Source organism: Hippocampus comes, unplaced genomic scaffold, assembly GCF_001891065.2.
Source record: "Hippocampus comes isolate QL1 unplaced genomic scaffold, H_comes_QL1_v1.1 scaffold159, whole genome shotgun sequence".
NCBI lineage: Eukaryota > Metazoa > Chordata > Actinopteri > Syngnathiformes > Syngnathidae > Hippocampus > Hippocampus comes.
In genome coordinates this window covers 1,522,610-1,546,613 of record NW_017805742.1, presented here as the reverse complement: position 1 = coordinate 1,546,613, position 24,004 = coordinate 1,522,610, and the positions used below count along the sequence as shown (strand labels likewise).

General features: G+C 52.3%; 3 protein-coding genes across 12 annotated transcripts in view; 1 reads left to right on the top strand and 2 right to left on the bottom strand.

Annotated features, from left to right (window-relative positions):
- Positions 1-679: 679 nt before the first annotated feature.
- On the top strand, positions 680-8,189 carry LOC109524148 (tissue factor-like). 3 transcript variants are annotated; one of them, XM_019883791.1, is made up of 8 exons: positions 680-789; positions 822-910; positions 3,574-3,685; positions 4,337-4,426; positions 6,700-6,803; positions 7,026-7,204; positions 7,602-7,767; positions 7,860-8,189. In XM_019883791.1, exons 2-8 carry the CDS (start codon positions 844-846, stop codon positions 7,994-7,996), a joined length of 855 nt encoding a protein of 284 aa, XP_019739350.1. In that variant the 5' UTR covers positions 680-789; positions 822-843; the 3' UTR covers positions 7,997-8,189. The 3 variants fall into 3 exon arrangements, with proteins under 3 accessions (XP_019739350.1, XP_019739352.1, XP_019739351.1); XM_019883793.1 differs by having other exon boundaries at positions 726-910; XM_019883792.1 differs by lacking the exons at positions 680-789; positions 822-910 and adding an exon at positions 1,776-1,866.
- Positions 8,190-8,768: 579 nt separating this feature from the next.
- LOC109524147 (uncharacterized) lies at positions 8,769-18,220 on the bottom strand. 4 transcript variants are annotated; one of them, XM_019883789.1, is made up of 11 exons: positions 17,837-18,220; positions 16,340-16,424; positions 15,084-15,245; positions 14,661-14,858; positions 13,894-14,052; positions 13,204-13,284; positions 12,942-13,074; positions 12,689-12,733; positions 12,115-12,564; positions 9,903-11,293; positions 8,769-9,176 (listed from the first exon to the last, which is right to left on the bottom strand). In XM_019883789.1, the coding sequence occupies exons 1-11, from the start codon at positions 17,896-17,898 to the stop codon at positions 9,129-9,131; spliced, it is 2,814 nt and encodes a 937-aa protein (XP_019739348.1). In that variant the 5' UTR covers positions 17,899-18,220; the 3' UTR covers positions 8,769-9,128. The 4 variants fall into 4 exon arrangements, with proteins under 4 accessions (XP_019739348.1, XP_019739349.1, XP_019739346.1 ...); XM_019883790.1 differs by having other exon boundaries at positions 16,367-16,424; XM_019883787.1 differs by lacking the exon at positions 17,837-18,220 and having other exon boundaries at positions 16,340-16,656.
- A 76-nt stretch (positions 18,221-18,296) lies between these two features.
- The window catches only part of LOC109524144 (potassium voltage-gated channel subfamily H member 6-like), a 15,344-nt gene continuing 9,636 nt past the window's right edge, over positions 18,297-24,004 (bottom strand). For 2 of the 5 annotated variants that reach the window (XM_019883781.1, XM_019883783.1), the window contains exons 11-23: positions 23,647-23,801; positions 23,290-23,531; positions 22,960-23,159; positions 22,737-22,824; positions 22,411-22,575; positions 22,070-22,191; positions 21,900-21,971; positions 21,617-21,728; positions 21,043-21,145; positions 20,262-20,413; positions 19,944-20,163; positions 19,264-19,689; positions 18,297-19,143 (exon numbers count right to left, since the gene is read on the bottom strand). In XM_019883781.1, coding sequence (XP_019739340.1) covers positions 19,134-19,143; positions 19,264-19,689; positions 19,944-20,163; positions 20,262-20,413; positions 21,043-21,145; positions 21,617-21,728; positions 21,900-21,971; positions 22,070-22,191; positions 22,411-22,575; positions 22,737-22,824; positions 22,960-23,159; positions 23,290-23,531; positions 23,647-23,801 — 2,067 coding nt within the window. In that variant the 3' untranslated portion in view covers positions 18,297-19,133. The remainder of the gene's footprint in view (positions 19,144-19,263; positions 19,690-19,943; positions 20,164-20,261; positions 20,414-21,042; positions 21,146-21,616; positions 21,729-21,899; positions 21,972-22,069; positions 22,192-22,410; positions 22,576-22,736; positions 22,825-22,959; positions 23,160-23,289; positions 23,532-23,646; positions 23,802-24,004) is intronic. The other 3 variants (XM_019883785.1, XM_019883782.1, XM_019883784.1) reach the window with 3 other exon arrangements.

Here is a 24,004-nt window from a genome sequence, read left to right as displayed (position 1 = left end):
GGGCGGGCCTGCTCGAAACCAACGCCTTAATTGATCAAAGCAAACGACATTCATCGACGCGGTCTTCGGGTTAGCCGGCCGCTCCAAAATTTTGCAGCTATCACGGTACGGTTTCCGTCCGAGTCATTGCGTTGATGAAAAGGCTTTTGAAAACAAAGGAAAAAAAACGTCCCAAGGTCAGATTCGGCCATGGAAATGAACTCCAAACACAAGCGAGCAGTGGTGAGAGCTTTCCCGTCATCCGTGTTCTGCGGAGGGCTTCCCCGAGGCGTTTCCAAATGAGGAAAGGATTCCAAAACCATCTCTGGTGGGAGAAGAGACGGCGAAGGGCCCGGCGAACTGGCAGGGAAAACAGATTGTCAACTTTCTCTGTGGCGAAAGTCCCAGTCAGGACAATTTGTTCCGTGCCCGCGGACGTTTTGTCACTTTGCCGGCCTGGCGGCGTCCGTGCGGAGAGCGACGCGCCCTCGCCGTCACGGCGAGATCCGGAGAGTTTCTCTGGCCGAGTGCAGACCGGCCCCTTTGGAACAACGGCCCCCTTGCCGCCATGGCAACCAAGGCACGCCGAGTGGATGGGACGGCCTTTTGCAAGTCGCTTCTTGCGTTGCGGGGAAGTGGGGCATGCGTGCCGTGGGAACGCTGCGCGGGCCGCCAGTCATGTGGGAGGGATCAGCCGGCGCAACCCAGGGGGCGGAACCCGGATCGGTTCCCCCAGATTCCCATCCCTCACTCCTGTGAAGACACTGCAGCCTCAAAAGTCAGGAGGGGGGAAAGCTCGCTCCTCTTCCCGTGTTTAGCGACGTCACGGCTGCAAGGGGGAAGGAATTTACGTGCTGTTGCAATATGTCCTCCTTGAGAAAGGCTCTTTGTCTCGGAGTCTACTTGTCCGCTTGGATGATGACGGCAGCAGGTAAAGAAAGCAGCGCGCCGGAGCACTTTACCCAGGGCATTGTTTTCGCGGCCGACCTCGGTCTCTCACGCAACTCCGATTCGCATTCCTTTCTGGAATCTGCGGCGCACAAGTGAGCATTTGTTTGCGTGAGGTGACGCGGCGAAAGCCGAGGCTTGCTCGCGCGTCGAAGTCGCCGAGATAAACTTGAACTTCACTCGCTTGGAAGTGCGCACTTTGGTGACTCGAGAGTCAATGGTATCTCTTGATGTCCTTTGGCGTTTGCCGCTTGAAGGAGCGGCGCCTGATGAACGTGCGCCGGGTCAACGCGGGTCACCGAAGCATCTGATGCGTGAGAACATTGAAACTGACGGACCACCTGAAACCTCATCTTGTCGGACGACAGGATGTGAGCACTTTCTTCCGCGTGTAGAAAACATGTGAAAGTTTTACTTTCACACAGTTTTTTTTAAAATACGGTTTGCACGTGACAGAACGTGTGTGTGTGTGTGTGTGTGTGTATGTATATATATATATATATACACACACACACACACACACACACACAGGCGTGTGTACAGTATATTGAGGTGCCATTGCGCAATGTCGCTGCGCCGGCGCCCACCCCGCATCACAGGAGGCACCGACACGACGCGGCTCCACTTTAGACGACGATGAGAGAGTACGTTCGGTATGAAGGATACTTGGGGTTGTGAAACGTAACGGCAACTGTTCGACCTTCTCTTGCGTATGTGATGACAACGGTTTGTCGCTCGGAATTGACAGAATCTAGTTAGGATTCTTTTCTGTCCTACTTTGGCAAGAAAACGCCTTGCGACATTTGACTCCGGCTTGTCGAACGGAGCGAAAGGCTCGTCCGTGCGATTCGTGCCTCGGCGAGATGTTTACTTCCCTTTGGTTCACATCTGCTCCATTCCAAAAGCGTGACTTCATTTACGGGCCGCTGACGGGAAAGAGTGAGTGGGACGACGCGGCGGGCGTTACAAGCAAAGTGCGGCGCTTTCGCGATGAGGCTCCACCGATGACGACATTGCCATGTCCGAACATTGTGAAATGCTTGCAAAACGTGGCTGACGAATTAATGTCAAAGAAAGACACTGGGGGGGAGGGGGGTGGGGGGGGCGTCCGGAAGGGGAGCCGCATGATGAAACGGCAACGGCCGGGCATTGCCGTGACAATGCCGCCCACGCTGGAGTCTTTTCAGATCACTCTCCCACTTCTTGGAGGGGGAGTTGGTGCTGCGCTAACGCAACAAAGGGGCCGGCGACGGAGGTGCTTCTTTCTGGTCCTTTTGTCGTCGGGCATGGATGCCCAGCGGCCGTGATTTCATTCCGTCCCCCGTCACATCCGCTCCGCAAACTCTTTGCAGAGTCGCACCCGATTTCCTCTCACTCGACGTCATCGGTCAACGTCCATGGCGCAAAAGTCAGACGTGATCCTTCCCGGGGTCACACTAGCCTGTCGGAGGAATATATAAGCCCAGTCTAAATGGCGTTCATTTGTCATTCGAGCGCGTATGGTGAAATCGACGCCCTGTTCAATCGCAGCCCACAACCTGCCCCTGGTTGACCGCCGCTGTCTGTGAACGGCGGTCACGCGCCCCATCTCTTTTCTTTGATCGACTTGTAGGAACTGGGAGACAAGCAAGTGGAACTTCCTTTTGCCCTTTTTATGTCTCCTTGCCCACGGCAGCGCGTTGCAATTCGGATAATCGACAAGAGTGAGTGAGCGAATGAATCATGAATGATGATTCTCTGTTGGAATCTCTTCCACACACATTGCGCAACGTCACTGTAAAAATGACTCATCGAGCAAGTCACTTGCCACATCTTTTGATTTTGACGCCGTAATTTGGCCCCCCGAGTCAAATCACAGCATGCGGACATTCCCGTTGCGCTGACGTAGAAACCAGTCAGCATGTGCGTGAATACTTTTTGCGGATTATTGATTTATTTAGGGAGCGATGCAAATCAACTGAGAACGGGCATCCCACGCAAGTATCATCGTGTTTGTCGTCCATTCGCAACAGCCGGCCCGGCAAGGGCTTCGAGAAGCATGAACGGGGAAAAAGGACAAGTGAAGACAATTGAAACAGGATTTAAAAAAAAACAAAAAAAACAACAACCCAGCGAGAACGGGACGAGAAAAAAGAAATCAGACAAACCTGAGCGTCGCTCTGTTGCCGCAATGAGCAGAATTAGGGCAGCTCTCTTCAAAGCGGTGCAGTTTGCCATCCATTTCCCAGGTGGAGCATTTCTGCGTGCGTCTTGAAGTCACTGAGCAAAAGGGTCGCCGTGTCTCTCCCTCGTTGATGGTGTCAAGCGTACACCGGGGGTCGGCGACCTTTTCAAAGCGGAGAAACAGATGAGTGCATTGAGCTTCCACTGTCATTCGCCCTTTTCAAATAAATTTTGATCATGATCATCATCATCATCATCATCATCGTCGTAGCCTTCAGATGTTTTGTTGTTTGATTCACATCACTTTTTAAGCCTCATCGCGACAGTATAAAAATGACAACGAAGGCACTCGATCTGTGGAGAGAAACCATCAAGTCGACACGTCGGTTTCACGTCGTTTCCGTTACCGTTTTTGTCATCTCTTTCTTAAATGGGAACGCGCCAACAACCTTTGGCCAACGCGTGCATCTTGTCATGTCACAGATGGCGACGCGCCCAAGGCGGAGAATGTGCGATGGCTCTCTCTGGATTTCAAAACTCTCCTCCTGTGGACCGCGACGCCATCCAACTACACCTTCACCGTCGGGTACTCTTGGTGAGTCGGCACACACGGACAGATGAAGATGCGCGCCCACGCGCAAACGGGCACATGCGCGCGCGCGAGGGAGCGCCGAAGTGTCGTCCCTCAGCGCCACTGGCGTTCAGATCGGGGGCGGGGTTCCGAATCGCACCCTTGCGGGACTCGCCGTCATCGCCCGCATCGGTTTCAAAGCATGTCCTCGCCTGCTCGGCTCCTCCTCCCGGGGGCAAGCGAGTCCAATTGCCGTCAAGAGGACCGCAGCAGAGATGCGTATCGACGGTTACCTCCACCAGTCCATCCGGCCGGAGCCACGTTTGCTTTTCGGGCTGAGCCCCACGGGTGGCGACCGTACGTTCCCGCCGAGTGGCCGGTAACCAGCGTACACGCCGCCTCAAGTCCCTCGTGATAGGCTCACGCCGACCCGAGCCCGTAAGAGCGATAGGAAAGGGAAGAATTGACCATGCTGGCACCACCGTTTGCGTGTGACCTACAACACCTGACAGATTTTTATTTTTTAACTGCTTTTTATAGAGCTCTAACGTGCCAAATATTGATCGCATGCCTTCTTCCATGTCAGTGCCGTGTGTAATAGCCACTTGCAAGAAGATGAAAGAAAACAGACGATGCGTCGGAGAGTAACGTGCGCGTATGTGATGTGAATCTCAGGGACGACAGCGACTGGATGAGAAGTCCCAACTGCATCCAAATAGCCGAGACAGAGTGTGATCTGTCCAAAGAACTTGAACCCCTGCGCAGGTACGTCCCTCCCGAAACACAACTCTCCGTGACAATCGCAGGAAACGTTCAAGATTACGCGAGCTTGATTTCAATGTGTTTAGCAAAACGGCCGCCCCGCGAGATGGATTAAAGCGGCTGCATTTTGCCGCTCACGTCGGATTGCTCAAAGGCAATCATTCATCATCGGTTTACTGCGTTTTAGACCAGTGGGCGTGCTTAGAACATATCGTCATGGGCTTGGGTTCCTCTTTAAGGTTCAAGGACTCACTTATTCCATCATGACGCAAAGCATATAACAATGTCATGAGAGTTTCTATTTGTTTGATGACTCCACTGGGCCGGTTGTCAAGATCTGCGATGGTTTGCGGCATCCGGTCGGCCACAGAGCACAATTGTCTAAGTCATATTTCAACGCTTTTGGAAATCAAGAAAAAAAAAAAAAACACCACCATTGGGATCTTGTCACAAAACACTCAACCAGATGTGTGAACAAGTACGCCAAAGAAAAGAGACCCTTCCTCAAATGCTTCACAAATAAAAGTTGGCCTGTTAGTTGCGGGGGTCTGATGGCAAAACTTGCGCAATCCGCCAATTAAAGCTGCTGTAATTTGAAGCATATGAAGCTCGCTTCTCAAAACGGCACAGATTTGATCACGGTCCAGGCCGGAAGACGTCTTCAAGCTTATTTTGGCGGTAGCGCCATCTACTGGCCGAAGGCAATACATGTTTTATTCTTTGCTTTTTTTTCCTCCTACCGCGTGAACCGCATTGAGCTCATATTTGCCCGACAGAGTGTTTAAGCCCCCGTCGTGTGGTGGGTTGTCGTGGAGCGCTGTTGCCAGGGCAACAAGAAAACAACGCTTCTTCGGAGGGGCTTGGCATGCATGAAAACTCGTCAACCTTGCATGAAGCCTGACCAAAGAATCCACAATTTATTCGTTTGGAGTTCAATTGGCTCACGAACCCCCCCCTACAATTTCGAAAATACATTCGAACGTATACTGACGCTAGCCTAACGTGTGGGTCATTGAAAGACTCTGACGGCCCCCCCACCCCCCCTCCGGCCTCACAAACAGGAACAAGAATAGTACCGGGAGGGAACTGCTGCTTGTGAACTTTTTAAAAACTTAATAGATGGATGGATGAATGAACGAATCGCTTGCTGGCGGAGCTGGGCGGGTCCAGACAGATTTCTGACAGGGCTATAGCGCCCCCCGGCGTCGGCGTAGCGCGACGCACTTTGGGCACTTGATAAAAGAGCTGGCGGGAACTGCGCGGATGTGGTGAAAAATTCCATTGAGTCCGATTAAATGGGGTGAAATGAAACAAAATACAGTATAACTGCAGCATACAGTACAGGTATATCAACAAAATACAATATAACAAAACGCGTCACAAAATGAGGACGATTTGCTCCAAAATGAGACTCGTTAACAGACCTGTTGGCTTTTCTTTCCATCCACTGACTGTCTCTAACTTGACCTCTTCTCGATCGGCGCACAAGACGGCGTTGCTCAGCTGATGTCGCGCAAGCAACTTTTGAACACAGCCACTGGACGCCTCGAAGTCCTCGACGCCCAGAGTTACCGCGACGGAACTCGCCTCCTTTCGAATTAGCGGTCCGGTTAGAGCGGAAGCTTTTTAGCACGATAATAGGTCAAGCGTTCCAGGAAACCTTCGTTTAGCGTTCACTCGACTGTCCGTCGACCCACAAGCAATTTACTCTGAGCAGCTAATCGGATGTATTCCACCCTCTCTTCCGCGGTCAGGATCGTTTGGATGCCACTATCCACGGGACGTAAATGTAAATGGATGAAATAGAAAATCGTTCGTGATTCCGGTAAAACTCAAGCCAATAGAGTCACTTACATGTCGCCGTTTTGGATCCAATGAGAGTAAATAGCGGCGCGGACAGAGTTATTCTGTCGTATCCAGCAGGACTTGCTTGAGTTAGCGTGACTGCGGCTTCCGTATGGCTTCCGGGTTCCGGAACTGCCGTTGTTATGAATGTAACATCGTCGTCGAAATTTTAATGCTTCGGTTTTTATTCCGGGTGAGGGAATTTCCGTTTGACACAGTCAAACTTACAGTCCATCCAACGGTGAAGTGAGAGAAAATCTGAGCTGAATTGGACTGCCTGAATTGTAGTGTCTGTCAATCAAACCAAAAGAAAGCAAGAACAAAAACAGAGTCACCCAAATATCAGTGGAAATCACAGTGCAGAATGTGCACTGTGCTGGACTTGTTGTGCGAGTGTACGAGGAGTTCATGCTACTGTGCTACTTTGACAGGACATTTATTGCTGACATCCAAACAGAACCTGACAAGATGACCCACTATGAGGTGGAAGACTTACCTCACACTTACTCACCGCCCTTCAACCCCTATGGACAGAGTAAGTCTGTTTGTCTGATCTTCTTCAAATCACCAAACAAGCATCCCCCTTCAAGTGGATGAGACCCCAAACAAAACCATCAGCCTCAAAGATGGGATGACTCGTACGAGGAGTGCCAGCTCGGAGTAGTTGGAAGGAAGGCCCGCTTGCAACAGATGCTGTTTTCACTTCAAGGTCGATCATTCCTGCCATTTTCTCTCCCACACCCCACTCCCCGCTCAGGTGAGATCAGTGCTGCAAATTTCACCGTGGAGATGGTGGAAGAGGGCAAAGTGAGCGTGACCATCCAAGATCCCCTCACCAGTTTCCATAAATATGGAAAGCAACTCAGCATCAGAGACATTTTCAAGAGTGATCTCCAGTACAAGATCAGCTATTACAAGTCCGGAAATACGGGAAAGGTAAATCGCGTCAAACGCCCACGACCTCGAAGGCTAAAGCCACGAAAGGCAACGACGGCTCAGCTGACTTTGGACAACCCCAAACCCTTTAGAGCAGAATCTTGCTAAAGTCAAATCAAATCTCTTCAGAATTCAAACTAACTGACCCCCCTCTCCCCAAAAAAAATCAAAGTTGGGACTGCGGTCGACCGGTGAGCACGTCGGCCTCACGGTGGTGGGTTTAATTGAAATAAGCTGTTGTTGGGATCAAAATAGTTTTCATGTGACTTTGGAGGCGGGTTTTTCCAGACAATAAATCAACGACTGCACATATTGTTAGCGAGAGTGCCTGAATGAAATGACGCTGATGACTTTTTTTTTTTCTCTCCAATACATGTATTCCAATCTTGCGCTCCAGAGAGACATCATATTTGCGTCCAATAGAGGAGAAGTGTCTGGGTTGGATGGAGGTCATAGTTACTGCTTCATGGTGGCTGCTTTCATCCCGTCGAGAGACAAAGCGTACCAGCAAGGAGCCTGGAGCATCCAGCAGTGCACTCCCGGGCACAAGAACGCCTTTCAAGGTACGCCGCGTCGGCTCACCTTCGGCCGCTCGTCTCCGCGTCGCGGCTGTGGCTCTCCGTCATCTTACGGCGAGCTTCCTTTTTGCCTTTAGATCTGAGTCTCGGAGCCTTGGTCGGCGGCCTTTTCATCCTGGCGATCGTCCTCGTCGTCATCGTCGCCGTGACGGTTGTATGCTGCAGACGCAGAGCAAGAAGCTCCCGCACGTATCAGTCATCGTCAGTGGTGTGATTGCTTTGTCGCTGGCAATGCGCGCCAGATTTCACCACCGTGTAAATTTGTTTGATATTTTCATCAATGCCATTTTAGTTTATTGAGCTACAAAGCTCAAAATTATGTACAGAAAAGAGAATTCCCAAAGAGACTGAAACGGATCGTATGTGGAGGGAATTTGGGGGGTGTATTAAACACCATGTAGTCCATATTTTGGCGTGTGATTTCTCAAAACCTGGACGCGGAGACATTTTATTTGGAAGCCGTACAATGATCACATGACCCATCCGAGTTGTCGCTGGCAGTACGGCGTGCATCTTTGACTTACAGTAATAATATAACATACAGTCGGGGTACCGGATGACCATGTGGCATATGGAAAATATTTAACGCGAGGATGAGCTTTGGGATGGCGTCGAAAGTCTGGTACAGCCTGGTACTCGAGCAGCATTGAACGTATTGCCCGCGGAATATATTTTTTTTGGGGGGCGGGGGGGCGTTACATAATGTACACTGGACATTGAGTTTGGTCCAAAACTGAAAACAAAAACAAACAAAGCTCGCACCCGCACAAAATAACAGGTCAGTCAAAAATGATGATGATGATTATTTTTTTTTAAATCTCTTGATCATTTCTCAATTTGTAGTCATTTGTCAACTAACTCACCGACTCACTAACTAAGACAATTGCCACAAGGGATAAAATGCAGCCTAGTGTACTGTACATACATTTGATTTGGAAAGAAGTTGACTTCTACTTGCTCTAACGTCAATCTTAATCTTATTGGACTTTTTTTTTTCTCCCACAGTGGCCCAATTGGCCTTGCGTGGGCCATAAAAGCGCAACGTGCGGCAGCAGCAAATGCTGGATGAAAAGAGCTCATATTTTTCCCTTCACCGTTGGCTGAAAACAGTTCCTCCCAAACTCTGGAGCGAGTGAGCGAGCCCCCGAAATGACCGTCAGGTACTCCAAAATCGAGCCGGAGCGTACGTTGTCAGACCGCTCTGCAAGCAGGCCCCTCCTTGTTCTTAGTTCACCGTCAATCTGCGCTCTGAGCCACTTTGGTCCAGCTCCTCGGTTCCCTTTTCCAATTCATTCATCTGATCTCAGTCCTCATCGATTTATTGATTGGGTGGGATGATCGATTGATCATTTCAGGTCGATTCCCTGAGTTGGGGACTCCGCTTTCTCCTTTGCCTAAAACAAAGAAAAAACAAAGAGACAAAGCGCTCATTGGTCCACGTCGCGATACATGACGAACGCAACTCCTTTCCACGCGGCGCTTGATCAATAGCAGGGACGTCCACATTTTTTCCTTTGAAGGCTGCCTAAAGAAACATGGAAGGATGGAAGGGCCACTTTTTGAAAGCCGCTAACGTCGTTTGATATTGCTCGCGTTGTTCATCGGCTTTCTGTTCAGGGCGTTATAGGGGGCGATTTGTCAGGGAGGTGGCCAACAACCCTCTCTCGCAGAGTAGATCCGGCTCTGCGCTGAACAGCAGCCAGAACAGCAAAAAAGGAACAAATAAGTGTCATTAGGCGACCATTTTGCTTTGAGGATCCGTCATGTGACGTCTTCATCCATCAAAGTGCCGCTTACATTGAATGATCTAAATTCACTTCAATGTTTTGAAGACAAACGGTGTCGTTCTTGGAATCACTGATTTATAGCTTTGAATATCGAGAAAAGTTCTGCGGGATAGAACGCAATTTCTTCGGAGTCGTGACGTCCTCCCTTCTCATTCTTCACCTTTTTTAACCAACCTTGCGGCCCGTGTCAAATGCCATTTTGAGTTTTGGTTTTTTTTGGAAGGGGGGGTGGTTGTGGAGGGGGAGTGTCATGTGGCGGGCAATTGAGAAGTGGTTGGCGGGCCGCAATTGGCTCCCGGGCCGTAGCGCGGGCACCGCTAGGATGGAACTTACCCTGAGCGAAGGCCGGGGAGGTCTGACGGGCGCGAGCGGCCGCAGCGGCTCTGCTCCGACGCGAGCGTGTCTGCGGCAGAGAGGTCGGAGGTCCTCGGCTACATCGGGACAGCCAACGTAGCCCCCGGCCCCGAACGCCGAAGCCAGATCACCCCGCGGCACGCTGCCATCGCAAGGATCATCGCGAGCCCGGTGGCCGGACGCGACGGCGCCGTCCACGAGCGGACCGCCGTCCGCGGGTCGCACTCCGAGCAGCTCTTCCGATGCCACGTCACCATCCGAGCTACTATCGCTGGCGCTGCTCTTCGACTCCGGTTCGAGGATGCGGCGATCCCCGTCGCTTTCCGCGTGAAGGCCGTCTCTCGCCGAGTCCGGCACTTCCTGGTTGTCCACGACAACATCCGAGTCGAGCAGCTTCTCATCTCCCTTCCGATCGCGGGTGGGCATCGCCTGGTTCCAGCGGCCGCCAAAAAGGAGCACCTGCCGATTTTCGCCGGCCTCTTCATTGCCGCGGCCGTCGGAATACAAAACTTCCCGATTCTCCGTGCAGGTGAGATCGAGTGGCTGCGGTTCGCGGCGGCGGCAGAAGTCAAGGACTTGTTGGTTATCGGCGTCGCAGCCGTCAACTTCTCGGTCACTCAGAAAGTCAACCACTTCTTGGTTTTCAGGACTACTACAAAGATTCAAGAAGTCCAGATTCTCCGCGCCGACCGACTTCACATTTTCGCCGGTGACCAGAGATGACGATTGCGGCCCCTCTCGGTTTCCGCTTTGAAACGCACGCGGCGGTTCATTGTGGTCGTCGTGACGCGGATCAAGCACTTCTTGGTTTTCGCAGGGAAGAAGCCAAAGTGCTTCTCGATCGCTCGACTTCAAGGCCTCTCCTTTGTCTTTCCCGTCCAATCTGCCAGGGGCCGCGTCTTCCGCGTTATCGTGGTCGCAAGGTTCGGGCACCTCCTGATTCTCTTTTTCAAGGCTGAGCTTAAAGCCGTAGGGATCCGAGCCCGGCGCCGCCTGGGAAGAGGCCATTTCATACGCATAGAAGCTCAGGGGCCCCGCTCGAGAGGAGCGGCACTCCGGGTCGAAAGCCAGATCTTGGTCACCGGGTACCGGGCTCAGCTCGGCTTCATCGGGGTCGAAGAGGGTTCGACTGGAGTGTTCCGGACTGAGCTTGAAGCCGTACGGGTCGAAGGAAGACCGGCTTGTTGGTTCATAGTCCAAGTTCAGGTCGGTCTCCGGTGACTCGGGTCCAGTGTGGAATTCCGGTTGTTCCTCTTGGATGTCACTCCTCCAATGTGCCACTCCTTCGGGATCAGCATCAAGAGGCTGAGCGTGGTCTTTCCTGCCCGGCCCCAACAAGGCTTCGGCAACAAGCTCAGGGGCGCCGTTCGCTGAAAGGAAAGAAAGCGTTCGGGTCAGGGCCAGCAGCGGGAAAACGGGCGAGCACCTTGGAGGATATTCAAGGAACTTTACTGTCACGCGACAGCACAACACGCGGTACCGGAATCCCCCCTGCCCCCTCCATGAAGCGTCTCCAGTTGGTCCCAAATTTGTTTCCTAACTGGAGCGACTCTGGCGTCCTTTCACTGGCTCATTTTCAAGTCGTGTTGTTTTCAAATCTTGAAATGGCCTGGCCCCACCTTAGCTCTCAGCTGAGCCCCCCGCCCGCCGCCTCAGGTCTGCGGACCAGACACTATGAGAGGTACCGAGAACTAAGCGGAGGCTGCGAGCGGATGGATCCTTTTCTGCTGGCTGGTCCCTCTCTTTGGAATGACCTGCCGCCGAACGTTGGGCAAGCCCCCTGGCGGCCCATCTTTCGAAAAAAAAAAAAATCATCTTAAAACTTTATTCTTTGGCTTTTGATTCAGCGGCTTTTGTGCCCCCCCCCCCCAAATGGGCCCCATGACGGGCTGTGATAAAAGTTTTCATCCAGCGAATCAGCTTGCATAGACGGTGAAGGAGGAGGAACCCATGTCAGTCACTCCATGACCCGGGCGAGCACAAGACGGCATTGTTACAATGGCCGAGTCTCCCGTTGGCCTGGAAATGATTCGGGGCTGACAAGACTGATGTGGGTTTAAAAAACAATAGCGGAAGACGTGCCGGAATCTATTTAGCGCAAAGAGCAACGTACGTAAGCAAAGCTGAGCGACACGCGTGAAACCTTGGCCGAGTTGGACTTTTGCAAAGCATCCACAGCTCCGCGACGTACCTCGCTCCACTTGAGCAGCGGCCTCAAATTCTCCAGCTGGAGACGCAAGACTGCGCTCTTGGATGTCAGAGGGCGGGGAGACGGCGCCGAGGTCCAGCTCGTAGCCGTTGGGATCCGATTCCACGGAGCAGTGACCCCGGGAACGCCAGCTCGGGACGGGCCCCGGGTCCAGCTCCTCAGATGAACTCCGGATGGGCTGAAATCCCAGGCGATCGCCCGCCCCGGGCACAGCGTCCAGATCCTCGCGACTATCGCCGATCTCGACGTCGCTCTCTTCGTCGGGAAACTCCGACTCGAAACACTGCGTCCCCGTCGAAGCTCTGTTTTCAGCACCGGACGGACCGGTGCCGACCTGGTCGCAGACTTCATCGCCGGCGACGTTTGGCTCGGGAAACAAAATGTCGGCCGCAAAGGGGTCGCTGCCTTTGAAAGGGTCTGATGCGAATCCATCTGAAAAACGGACACCGTTAGCATCCGAATCGGCGTGATCTTTCGCGGCGGGGCAGACGGCGTTGTGGCACGAGGACGTCGGAGAGCGTGCAAAGTGGATGGAACCGTGCACCTTCGCGCTTACCCGATGCGTCCGTTCTCAGGAAAAGGTCTTCGTCGAATAGCTCATCTGCGAAAGCCAAAACCGGTGAGGAAAACAGGAAAATGCAGACATCACGGATGACAGTGGCGACAATGAACAAACGCAGGAGTCATTCTGCCCTCGGGGTCGAGAAACAGGGAAGGACGGGGACGCGCCCATGCAAAGGTTCTTCCTTGGGCAACCTCAAACAAGGATAAAGTGCGAGGGAATGAAAGTGGCGGGACGCCAAACATACGGCCTGCGTGACAATGCGCAAAGGGGTCGGCTTGATAGAAGTCCAGCTTGGTGAGAACGGACGCTTCCTCGACTCCCCCTTCTTCCTCAATGTCGCCGTCCTCCGGATCGTCTTCCAGGTTGGATCTGTCCATCTGCGGGGGGAAAAAGTGACAGCTTGCCTTCCTGTTTGGACATCCGACGATTGGTCTTGGCGATAAATACGACGGCAGATGAGCGTTTCTCTTTGATAATGTCGTGCGTTGAGTGTTTACTGGGCTAACCTTGGGTGAGCTGCTGCTACTGTCATCGACCTCTTCTCTGGTATTCGCTAAGTTATTGCAGAAGGGCGCGCCGTTGGCTACCTGCTCACACAAACACATACACACATACCTGGAGGTGATTGACATCCGGTGCTGCCACAAGACAGCATTTTTCAAATTTTCATTTGCAAATTTCCACATGCTGAAGATCATCCGTCACTGCAAATACCAGATGAGGACTTTTGAAATGGTGGATTTTATGGATTAAGAGCGTGGGTGGGTGGGTTCACCCAAACACTTAGAGCGCTGTGAAAAAGTACTTGCTGCCCATCTTGAAGCAAATGTGGCAATGCGAATTTTGATTAAACCTCATCGGTTTAATCAAGAAATCACTTCAACGGAGCCTGCTGAACAAATGAAGTCAGTCCAAAGGTCTAAAAAAACCCAAAGCAAAACAAAAAAAAACCTCTCAGCCCACACGCACGTGACGTTTCCATCCTCATTTCCACCCCAAAGCTCGGATGCTAATCAAGTACACCGAACAGATAGAAGGCACCTTGAATGACACAATGCCACTTAGGCACACATCCATCGGAAACAAATGAACGCCCCCACCCCCCACTCCACATGCCACCTCTTAACTCTTCGATTGCTTCATAAGCTGCTGGTGGCGCCGGCCGGCGCCTCTCTTGCGGCTGAGCGCATTTTTACCATGATGAGGTCAGCGTACGCGGGCAGCGATTGGCTCCTCCCCCACGGTCTCATTGGAAGCGGTTCATCCTCGGCGGTGTCCGCGGGAGACGTTGAACCATCGAGCTGGCTCTCGGGAGTGACGGCGCCACCTGACACAGAACAAAGCGTGTGCTCTTCCTGCATGGGCGACACCGGTGACTGCTTTGGGTGGCGAGCAACGTGACCGCAGCAAGTCAGCAAAACAAAACAATCACAGCTTCACAAACGACAGGTTGGTCAATACGGAACTATTGAAAAACAAAACGACCAACAACAACAATAAAATACACACTGACAGTCAGTATGGATGAATAAAAATGAATGACGAAATCACTCTGAGAAAAAGAAACCTTGAGTGGGCCTCTATCGATCATGATACTTTGGGCCAATAAAATGGCTGGCCAATCCTCTTTCTTTGTCATCCATCGGGTGCAAGACCACCCAAGGCGGGCATTCCGTCACACTGACAAAGGACCTTTTTGAGGACATTTGCAATTGCGCGTAAATGTGCGCAATGCTAATTCTACGTCGCGTTCACACGTTATAACCTCAACGTACGTCCACGGCCTACAATGGCAAATGACACTCGCTAGCTGACGCGGGGCACGCGCTGCGGCGAATCAAGTGCACGGGCGGAGGAACTCAAAGGTCATCCGGCGATTGCCGTTTCTCTTTAACGAAGGCGGCCAAAACATGCCTCGTTCGAGCGAAAGCACCGCCTCTTGAACAAAGCCTTTCGGCCATACCTGCAAGATTTCTTCATAGGACTGTCGAATGGAGTCCTGGAGAGGACAGTTCCTCTCTCCCGCCTCCTCCATCTTTCTCTTGGCCTGTTTCACCTCCTCTTTGAGCTTCCTCAGCCTCCATCTGGCTCTGGCGAGCTCTCGCTCGTACTCCTCAACCTGGCTCTCCCTTTGAACCTCTTCGGCCTGCAAAGACAAGATCTGGAAAGGACGACGATTGACAGTCAGCTATTGGAACAATCGAAACACCCCAAGACTGCATCTGAAACAGCAAACCGCTGAGTTTGGAACAATATCAGTGGACAGCAGGAGGAAAAAAAAAAAAAAAGCCATGACCGCAGAGAGAACCGAGGGGTTGACGGCACATCCAGCATGCTCTGTGCGGTGGGTGATGCTGAGTGGAGGAACGAAGAGGCAGCGGCTTACCTGTTGACTCTCTTCATAGCAGAGCTGCCGGATCTCTTTTATCTGCTGAATGAGCTTCTCTTTGTGTTTGGCTAATTTGAGCAGCGTCTCCTCCAGCTCCTTGCGGTCTGACTGCTGCTCCTGCAGCTCCAGATTCTCCACCGTGACCGCGTTCTCCAACTCCTACAAATGCAAACACGCACACTGACAACTTTGGAGTATTTGACCATGGCATTATATGAAATGGTAAGATGGCAAAGTAAAAGTCACAACGAATCAAAAGAAAATCCCAACATTCAGATTTAAGACTCTGGAGTGAGTGAGCAGTTTGACTGGCGACAATGACATGTGGGCGACACGTTGTCCAACACTTCCCACACATGAACAGCGTTCTATGTCATGTGAAATCAAATCCAGTTCAAATCACATTTTTGGTGATAAAAGTCAACGTCGCTGGCACCACCATATCCTAAAATGTGTGTAAAGGTTTGGGACAAGGTTGAGGCATTCAAGTTTGAAACCGTCATTCATGCCTTTGCCACATCTCGGCCGGATGACTGTCATGCACTTGACTTTGGAGTCCTCCATGAAGCGTCTGTGGTTGCTCCAAAATACCAATACAAAAGGAATGTTTGTCTTGACTGTACTGTCCGATATCCTCGCTGACATATTTTCCAGAGTCGTGCGGGGAAACAATCGGTGCGACATTCGCCAGCGCTAGAAAAAAAAAGCCATGTGTGCCAAAGGCATACATCAATTACGACGGGACTCTTCATCTTCATGACAGATATTGAGAAGAAGAAGCAGAAGATGTTCGAGGATGAAGGCTCCTCTCCGCCATCATTGCTCGTCAGTAATTTCTGAGCTCAAGCAGTCGAAGCGAAACATACAATCGGCACACGTGAACGCGAACGAAAGATTCATTTGAGCCGACCGAAATACCGGAGGCGATTTGGAAACGAAGACACACCTGATAGCGTCAAAACCGAACAGCGGGCGCTGCTTTGAGACGTCGCCACTCAAGCTCTCATTTGTAGTTTGCTCTCAGTGCGTCACGGCGGATTCGATCCGCGGCGACGAGCGGGTCGCTCGCAGGCGTCGTGCCAAACGAGTGGAGGCTGGCTTGACCGCAGTGTGCCAAACGGAGCGACGGCCGATTGGAAAATGGCGCCGCGTCGCGACGGCCATTCGTGCCGAAAACGGAAAGGCGCACGCACGCGTCGGTAAGCAAATTGGTCCCAAAGAAGCATGCGAAGCAGACGCACACACCCACACACCAGCGCGAGGTGCTGCGGTCTTCTTACTCTGATCTCGGATGACTTGCCGAGGACTCGCTCGTCCGTTTCCGCGACGTCAGCTTGCCTGGGAGACGACCAGCAGAGAAGACAAGAATGTTTCAGGAGCGAGGAGAGGGAGCTTTCGTTCTTCCAAGGAGCCTTCCCTCCATCCTGCCTTTCTCGCCACGAGCCGTCTACTCTGCGGTGCTGCGCTGCCGGCTCCTCCATTGCTCGCCGCGGCTCCACTGCAGAGGAGGCGGAGCTCCATCCGCGATGGGGACGGGGATGGGCGTGCCTGACTGCGGTCGCCGAAGCGTGGGGGGGGGGGGGGCGCGGGGGGGGGGGGGGGCGCGGGGGGGGGGGGGGGGGGGGGGGGGGGGCACACTGCACCAGCGCGAGGCAGGGCAAAATATGAAGGAGAACGGCGGAGGGGGCGTATTGATGCCAACCCATTCTTTCTCCCTCCATCACAAGGCTTCACACATCGAAGTGCCTCCCCCGCCCCGACCTCCGCTATTCTGGCCTGCCGTGTTCAGCACGAGCGACAAGGCCGGTCCTAACCCCCCCACAGATGCCCTGAGGTCAATATTGTCTGCCAGCAGACCAATAAGAAGTCCTCAAGGGTTCAGCGGCCACGCGAAGAGGCAACCGTTTTCCTCATTAAAGGAAAATATGCTGACGTATGCCAAATGCTTCCCCGCTAAAGCTGCTGCCCCCCACCACCCGGCCAGGGATAAGCGGAAGAAGACGCGGAGCGGTATGGAGATGTTCTTGCCAGCAGCATTTTGATTTCTTGCGAAATTGAGGTCGCCGCCACTGGTTTAGATCAGACGATCGGGTTGCCCGCAGAGAAGTGCGCACATTGTTGTTCAACACTGTCGTCATTGTGATCCCAAATGACCCAAAGCGCAATGACCATTGAAATAAATGTCGAGAGCGCAACGGGCCAAGATGCAAACAGTCAAGCCACAAAGTTTTTGCTCGAACAGATGAGACAAAATGGATCTCAACATCCATCTGTCTAGAAGACCTGGTACTCTTTCCTCTGTTTTGATTTGTTGGCTTAATGTACACACACTGTACAATAAGCCTACATGTTTACTTACCAACCCCCGTTTTTCATCACTTATTAGTTCATACGTGCAATTTCGACCTGAAATCTGCATATGCGACCCCCCCCCCACCCACACATATAATGTGTGAAACATCAAATGAAAAGGTTGAGAAGAAGGGCTCCCTGACGGCCGATCAATAAAGTGCAACCCTCTAAATTTTACTGGAGGAGTGCGAAAGCACACCCCGGGAAAGTAAATCAACGGCAGAATAAGTTGCCCCGGCGGGTTTTCCCTCAACCACATCATCGGCCCAAATCCCAAACCAGGAGTTTAAGTGCACTTCATTGCCATTCGAGATTTTCTGTCTCGTGACGTATGTCCGCCCGATGATGTCATTTCATACCACAAGCAGGGAAGGCATGAGAAACAGACGTGTGTGTACCGTCCATCCTTTGGCTTTCTGGCCTTCGATGTCCTCAGGCAGTCCAGAACAAAACGCATCATGACTGCAGCGCTCGCCCTCTCATCCTCCGATCGTCGCCTCCGTCAACGATCGTACGGCGGGCTTGCACTCAGGTCAACAAGCGCACTCGCGATCTTCTTCCTCCGCCTCCCAAAATGCCTCCCGAGGTGAACGTCGAGTCGAAAGCATCCGGCGCGACGAGGAGAAATTCAAGCGAGAGTCGGGGCGACCAGACTATCGAAGAAAAAGCGTACGCTTCCTTTCAGAACCTTCACAATAAAAAGACGCACCGACGACTCGGAGCCGACGGTGCCTCCGGCTGCGTCAATGAATTTACACACATCCGCACGTGCGTTGTGGCATTCGTTTGAGGGCGGCGAACGACAGCATTTTACAAAAACAGCTCTTAATTTGAAAGAACATTTCATCAGAGCCATTATTTTGGGGGATTGTACACTTAGCACAGGCTACCGTCAGTTTAATGGGTACATTCCACTCTGGCACATTTGGACGAGAATAAAATGACATGGATAAGGAACACACCATTTGTCCTTTTCAACCTAAGTACGCCGCTATCCTTTACAAGTAGAGGTGGTAAATTCAAAGCTAGTTTCTTGCTCGAAAAAAATCTTTTGGGTACTATTATTGTCACCATGGAATATATCTTGGCGATGCGTATATTTCATCTACAGTATGCTGTTTTTGTCGTGAAGAATTCAAATCATGGGCTGCTGAAGGTTCGCCCCCCCCCCTCCACTTTTTGAAGCGACCCATGGATAAGCATCAAAGAAATTTGTGATTGTGTTGACATTTCACCTACGATGCAGACACAAGCACAACTAATAATCCGGGCATTGAAGAGTTCCCATCAATCGCAATGGAGTAGTCCAACTCCAAAAAAGGACGAGCACTCGATGGGAAAACGTCAGCGTCCATGTGACACTTGAATGTTCTTCTCAGGCATGGAGTTCTTCCTTTGGAAAAAGCCACAACACCGCCGCTTTTCATTCTTCAACCCAAAGCCGCCCCTGATTTATTTGGCCACGGGTCTTTCGGAGAAATGCGGTGGGGCGGAATAAGAGAGGGAGGAAAGAGAGACAACGTCACAAACGAACGAGAGCGGCTGCCGGCGGATTCTTCTCGCTCGATTCATTTCCACCGCCTTTTTTGTCAGGCAACGGAAGCGTGCTTGTCGGTGGGCTCTCTTCGTCCGACTGACCGATGGAGCAAAGGTGAGGAATCCGCGGTTGGCGCCGGCTCGAGCGGTCCGCGGTGGTCACAACGTCCTGCCAACACAAGATCATTTCCGTCAACGACTTCCAAAAGAGCGGCCTATTTGCCGGGCGTTCTGCTCCGCGGCGTGTCGTCAGCACCCGGGGCCGGCCGCGTTGTGTGTATCGTCTTGCCTTGACGAGGGGAAAGCCGCGAGATTTCCTCCAGGCCGCAGGCGGCTCCCGGACGATGATGCTGCATCGGAGGTGGAGGGAGGCGGGGGACAGCCGCCGATCTTCTCTTGTACCAGGGGACAAGGAGGAGGAGAAGGCTGGCTAAGTGGATCAAAGTTTGGAAATTGCGGCATGGAGGAGCCACGCGTTCCGATTGGAGAGTTTGGAAAGCGCCGACGTAGGTTGTCAGTGGACGGCCGTGGTTTGCAAATGCTTGCTGGGGACTTTGTGGGGCTCGGCGGGAGCGCTTCGGCGGAAGGGCGCGCGGTGGCAGAAGAGACGCCGGGTGCCGGTGACGTATTGTCGCGAGGAGAAGGAACCGTTGACATCTGGCTCTGAAGCACTTGCACGATAACCCCGATGTCTGCTGACATGCGCAATTCCAACCTAGAAAGCATCGACCCAAATTAGCCCAATCACTTGCACAAGCAAGAAAGAATCGCTTTGTTGACCGACTTGAGCGTGTTTGAAAAAGTCGCCGAAAGCGGGTGGCCCTTTCATCCTTCCGCATCGCTCTGCAGGCGGCCCTCAAACCCAAAAGCTTGGACACCCCCGCCATACAGTCTGAGCTTTTTGGAGGTACGGTACTGCATAATTGGATTGGATTTGATGTTTGTCGGCGTGACTTTTGAAAAGCCTACCTGGTGAGTTGTTGCTGCAAAGTCTCTAGTCTGTTCTCTAACTCTTTCTTCTGTCCCCGAGCGATGGGAAGGGCAGGAGAGGGAGGTGCGCTGGGGGGATCCTCAGATGGCCGACGGGACTGAGGCTGGCGGGGGGGCGAGGCCGGGCTCCGAACGCACGGGACCTCCTGATATTTTTGTTCCTCTTTTGATGCCCAGAAGCTTAAGATGCCGGATACGCCTGAGAAAGCACAGTTTGACGCACGCGCGCCGTGGAACAAATTCAGTCACGGCAAAGACAAAAACAAAGACAGTCCACTTTGGAGACATTCTACGAGCCTCTGAAAGACTGACGGGCCCTCTCTCTCATGCCGCTTTCAGGAGACCTGACACGCGTCTCTGCGACGGCGGCGGCGGCCATCGAGATCCGAAATGGGCTGGCCGGTTCGGACTCTCCTGCCTCGATTTCATGAGGCAATGCTGGACCATACCTGCAGGAAGATGAACGGCGGTCACTGTGCCATCGTTGCAAATTCCACTCTAAGCAACTCTCTGCACTCTCGGCAACTGCCGGCGGCGCACAGACCTCCGGCAGTTGCCGAGAGTGCACATCCAGTGAGCCCAGCACACTGAAGAGCGGCGAGTTCCTTCTACATTTATCGCAAGAGCCGGCAGGCGAGTTGCCCGCAAATTCCGTCCACACGACGGCCATTTGCGGCGCGCCGTCCATTTTTCAGCGGCCCGCCGCATGACTTCATCCCAAATTAAAAAGGACATTTGACATTAAACCGGCCGTACGGTTCGTTAAAAAAAAAAAATGTGGGAAGAGTGAGAAGGTAGGCAATCAGAAAATAGGGGCTATGACTCCTAAGAAATGAGTTGGGACACCGTGGCCACGAGCCAGGGCTTGTGAGCACGGGCGAAGGCGGCAATGAGGCTGAACTGCTCAAAAGGGCCTTTGTCTTGTCACTCAGCTCTTTCTGGAAGACAACAGGCCGATGCAGTGTATTGGATCACCTTATAAAATCGACAAGGCAGAGACTAATCTGATGTCGCATGCAAAAAAAAAATTGCAAAGGGGTGTGCATTGTAAAAATGTGACGGAGGGTTCAAATCTTACAGCGTACGGTGACGATGGTCTTTGGCGCGGCCATGCTCACAGTGCGCCCAATTACTGTGTCTGGGAATGCATCGGTGGGCAGCTCGGGCTCTCCTGGGGTCACCTATCAGGAGGTCACGGGCAGATGAGGTGAACCGGTCACAAACGCGGTGGCCGTAACGGTATCGCAGAGGCCTTCCGCACGGACAATCACAGTGCCGACGTTCATGCTCGGTTGACTCGCGTACGCTATTCGTGAACAACGATGAAAATGAGTCCTGAGTCATGGTGTCGCGATTGGCTCAAAATGTGAGCGTTGTTTTGGCCCGAGCCCGTTTCGGGAGTTTGGTGCGAAATGAACTCTGTTGCACCATCATTCAAAAGCTGCGGTGAATTTTTATCAGTTCCTTTTCAGTCAAGTTTTCATTTATCATCATTTTGATCCTCTCGCAACAATTTTGTCCAGGCCGATGACCGAAATGCATTTCAAAAGAGAGCGCATTGGGCATTGGAGGACCCGTGTACTCGGAAGGTTCTACTACTCTTGGAGGGAAGCGTCTGTGCATTTTTGACTTGGGCATTTCTAGAACATCACTTTTTCTATGAAGACCTGAAGGAGTAGAACGCGGTCTCTGTTTTTTCCGCTGTGCTCGGCGATCACAGTCTGAGTCTTCCCCACTTAATAGTCCGGCAGGTTCATGATTCACCTGGACAGAAAGACCATGTGAAATGTATGAGCCAAGCGGGGCGTTATCATGCAGTTGTTTGCCGATTGTAGATTTTATTGACGCTCTACCAAAATACAAAACGCTTATCGATCTGTACTTGTCTAAAAATAAAAACACGGTCATATCTTGCTTTTGAAATGACAAACATACATCTCTGAGGTTAAAGGTGATCTCCAAGTTGGACCAGAAATAGTCACAAAATTCTGGATACATGTCCAAAACCTGCAAACACAAAACACATTGTATTTGGCGACATGAGATTGTTCTACTTCACTTTGCAGTTTCTCCGAAATATCTGCGATGAGGAGAGCACCTCACACCTCGAGCATATCGTCTCGATGTATTTTGTGAAGATCACAGTAGGTCAGAGCTCGCACATCTGCGCTGGATTTCCCCGGCGAAGCGAAAAGATTGATTGGCTCCCCAAACACATCATTTTTTCCTGAAAAGGGAAGGAAATAAGTCAGTGGGTCACACCAGTGGAACCCCGTTACGGATCGGGGCCCGCCGACATATTCGCGCATTTTTAAAAAAAAAATTCCTGCGGATGGTCCACTGTATATGTCAATAAATGCTATTGTTGCCATCATATGACAACAAGCGCAATGTGGAGACGAGGCGGATCCACTCCGAGAGAGCGCCCCATGTCAGCGAAACTCACCGAGAATGGCAACCACCACGTCCCCTCTCAGAATCTCGATGGATCCTCTGGAGATAAAGTATAGGGCTGATATCAGGTCTCCGGCATGTACCAGGGTGTCACCGGGGGGAGCGTGGGTGGTCTTAAACCTCATGGCCAGGGCCCTCAGACAGCCCCGAGTAGATCCTGAACAGCCGCAGCACACAATGCCAATTTCATCCATCTTGAGCGCTCACATTTTGAGACACGTTTAGCAAGAGCAACGTTCAGGTTAAACACACAACATGCGACAAATGCTGCGAAAACGGCGGCGGCCAGGCGACCCGAGGCGGCGCAGGCAAAATGACCTTTGAACGCTTTGCAGTTTTTCAACAGAGATCTGTTGAGATGGAGACAAATATCTGCCTGAAGACACTCCGGGAAGCCTTTTAGCACCTGAGGGAGACAAAAGCAGACACGAGACCGCAATGGTCGGACCTTCGCTGACGCTTGAACATTTTGTTTCTCCGGTCTGTGCGCGGCAATTGCCAAGTCACAAACCGAAGAGCGGCAGACACGGCCGGCACTCACTGCGTTCATGTCTATTCCATTTGTGTAGGACCACGCGTGTTGGAAGTATTCCTCCAACCTCTGTCTCAAAGGGTTGGGAATCTGGTGGAAGCGGATAAACTCTCGAACTCGCATCATCTGAGCATGGTAGCGCGCCGTCCCGGAGTACAGACGCTGAATAATGGCCGACACGTTGCCAAATATGCTGGCGTACATCAGGGCTGTTGAGGAGGTTGAGCAAGAGACGCCGTCACTTTGCCAGGCGGCCAAAAAGCGGGGCGGGGATTGGAAAGGGGCCGGCCCGGCGCTTTGCTCGCCAATCCGAAGGACGCTCAGCTCTGCGGGACTCACCGCCAATCAGCATCACGGAGATGGAGAAGATCTTTTCCGAGTTGGTGTTTGGGGACACGTTGCCGAAGCCCACGCTGGTCAGACTGCTGAAAGTGAAATAAAGAGCCGTCACGTATTTATCCCGGATGGAGGGACCCGATCCCGCCGTGGACTCGTTGTACGGCCTTCCCAGCTGCTCCGCCAGAGTGTCCAACCAGCCGATGCCGGCGGAGGTCGACCGCTCCACGTTTCCGATGGCGTACCTGTGATCGAGTGACAGTGAATATGAGTCACGCGCCCAAGTGACATGACATTCAACAGAAAGAAAAAAACAAAAAAAAAGTTTTTTAAATGCAGAATGAAAAGAGAGGAGGCGACCAAATGCAGGCAAGCCAGTGGGCGATGAGTGCAAAAGTGCACATGAGGAGGAAGAGCACGGCTGCGCCGTACTCTGAATAACGATCCAACTTCCTGGCCACCCGCACCAGTCGCAGTAAACGAGCCGTCTTCAGTAAGCCGATGAGGGTGGTGGTCTGTCGGCGACAAGGGAAAGTGTCGACATTTGCATCAGGGACTGCAGTACTGCCCAAAAAAACCCTTCTTCCGTACGGTTCTAAACTGCGCTAATCGAGAGCAACCCCGTTGACTTGAGGGGCTCCGTGAGAACCTTCACTGGAACGCTTTGCTTTTGATGGCAGTTTTTTGTTGCGGTTGTTGTTTTTCATCGTGCCGCCAG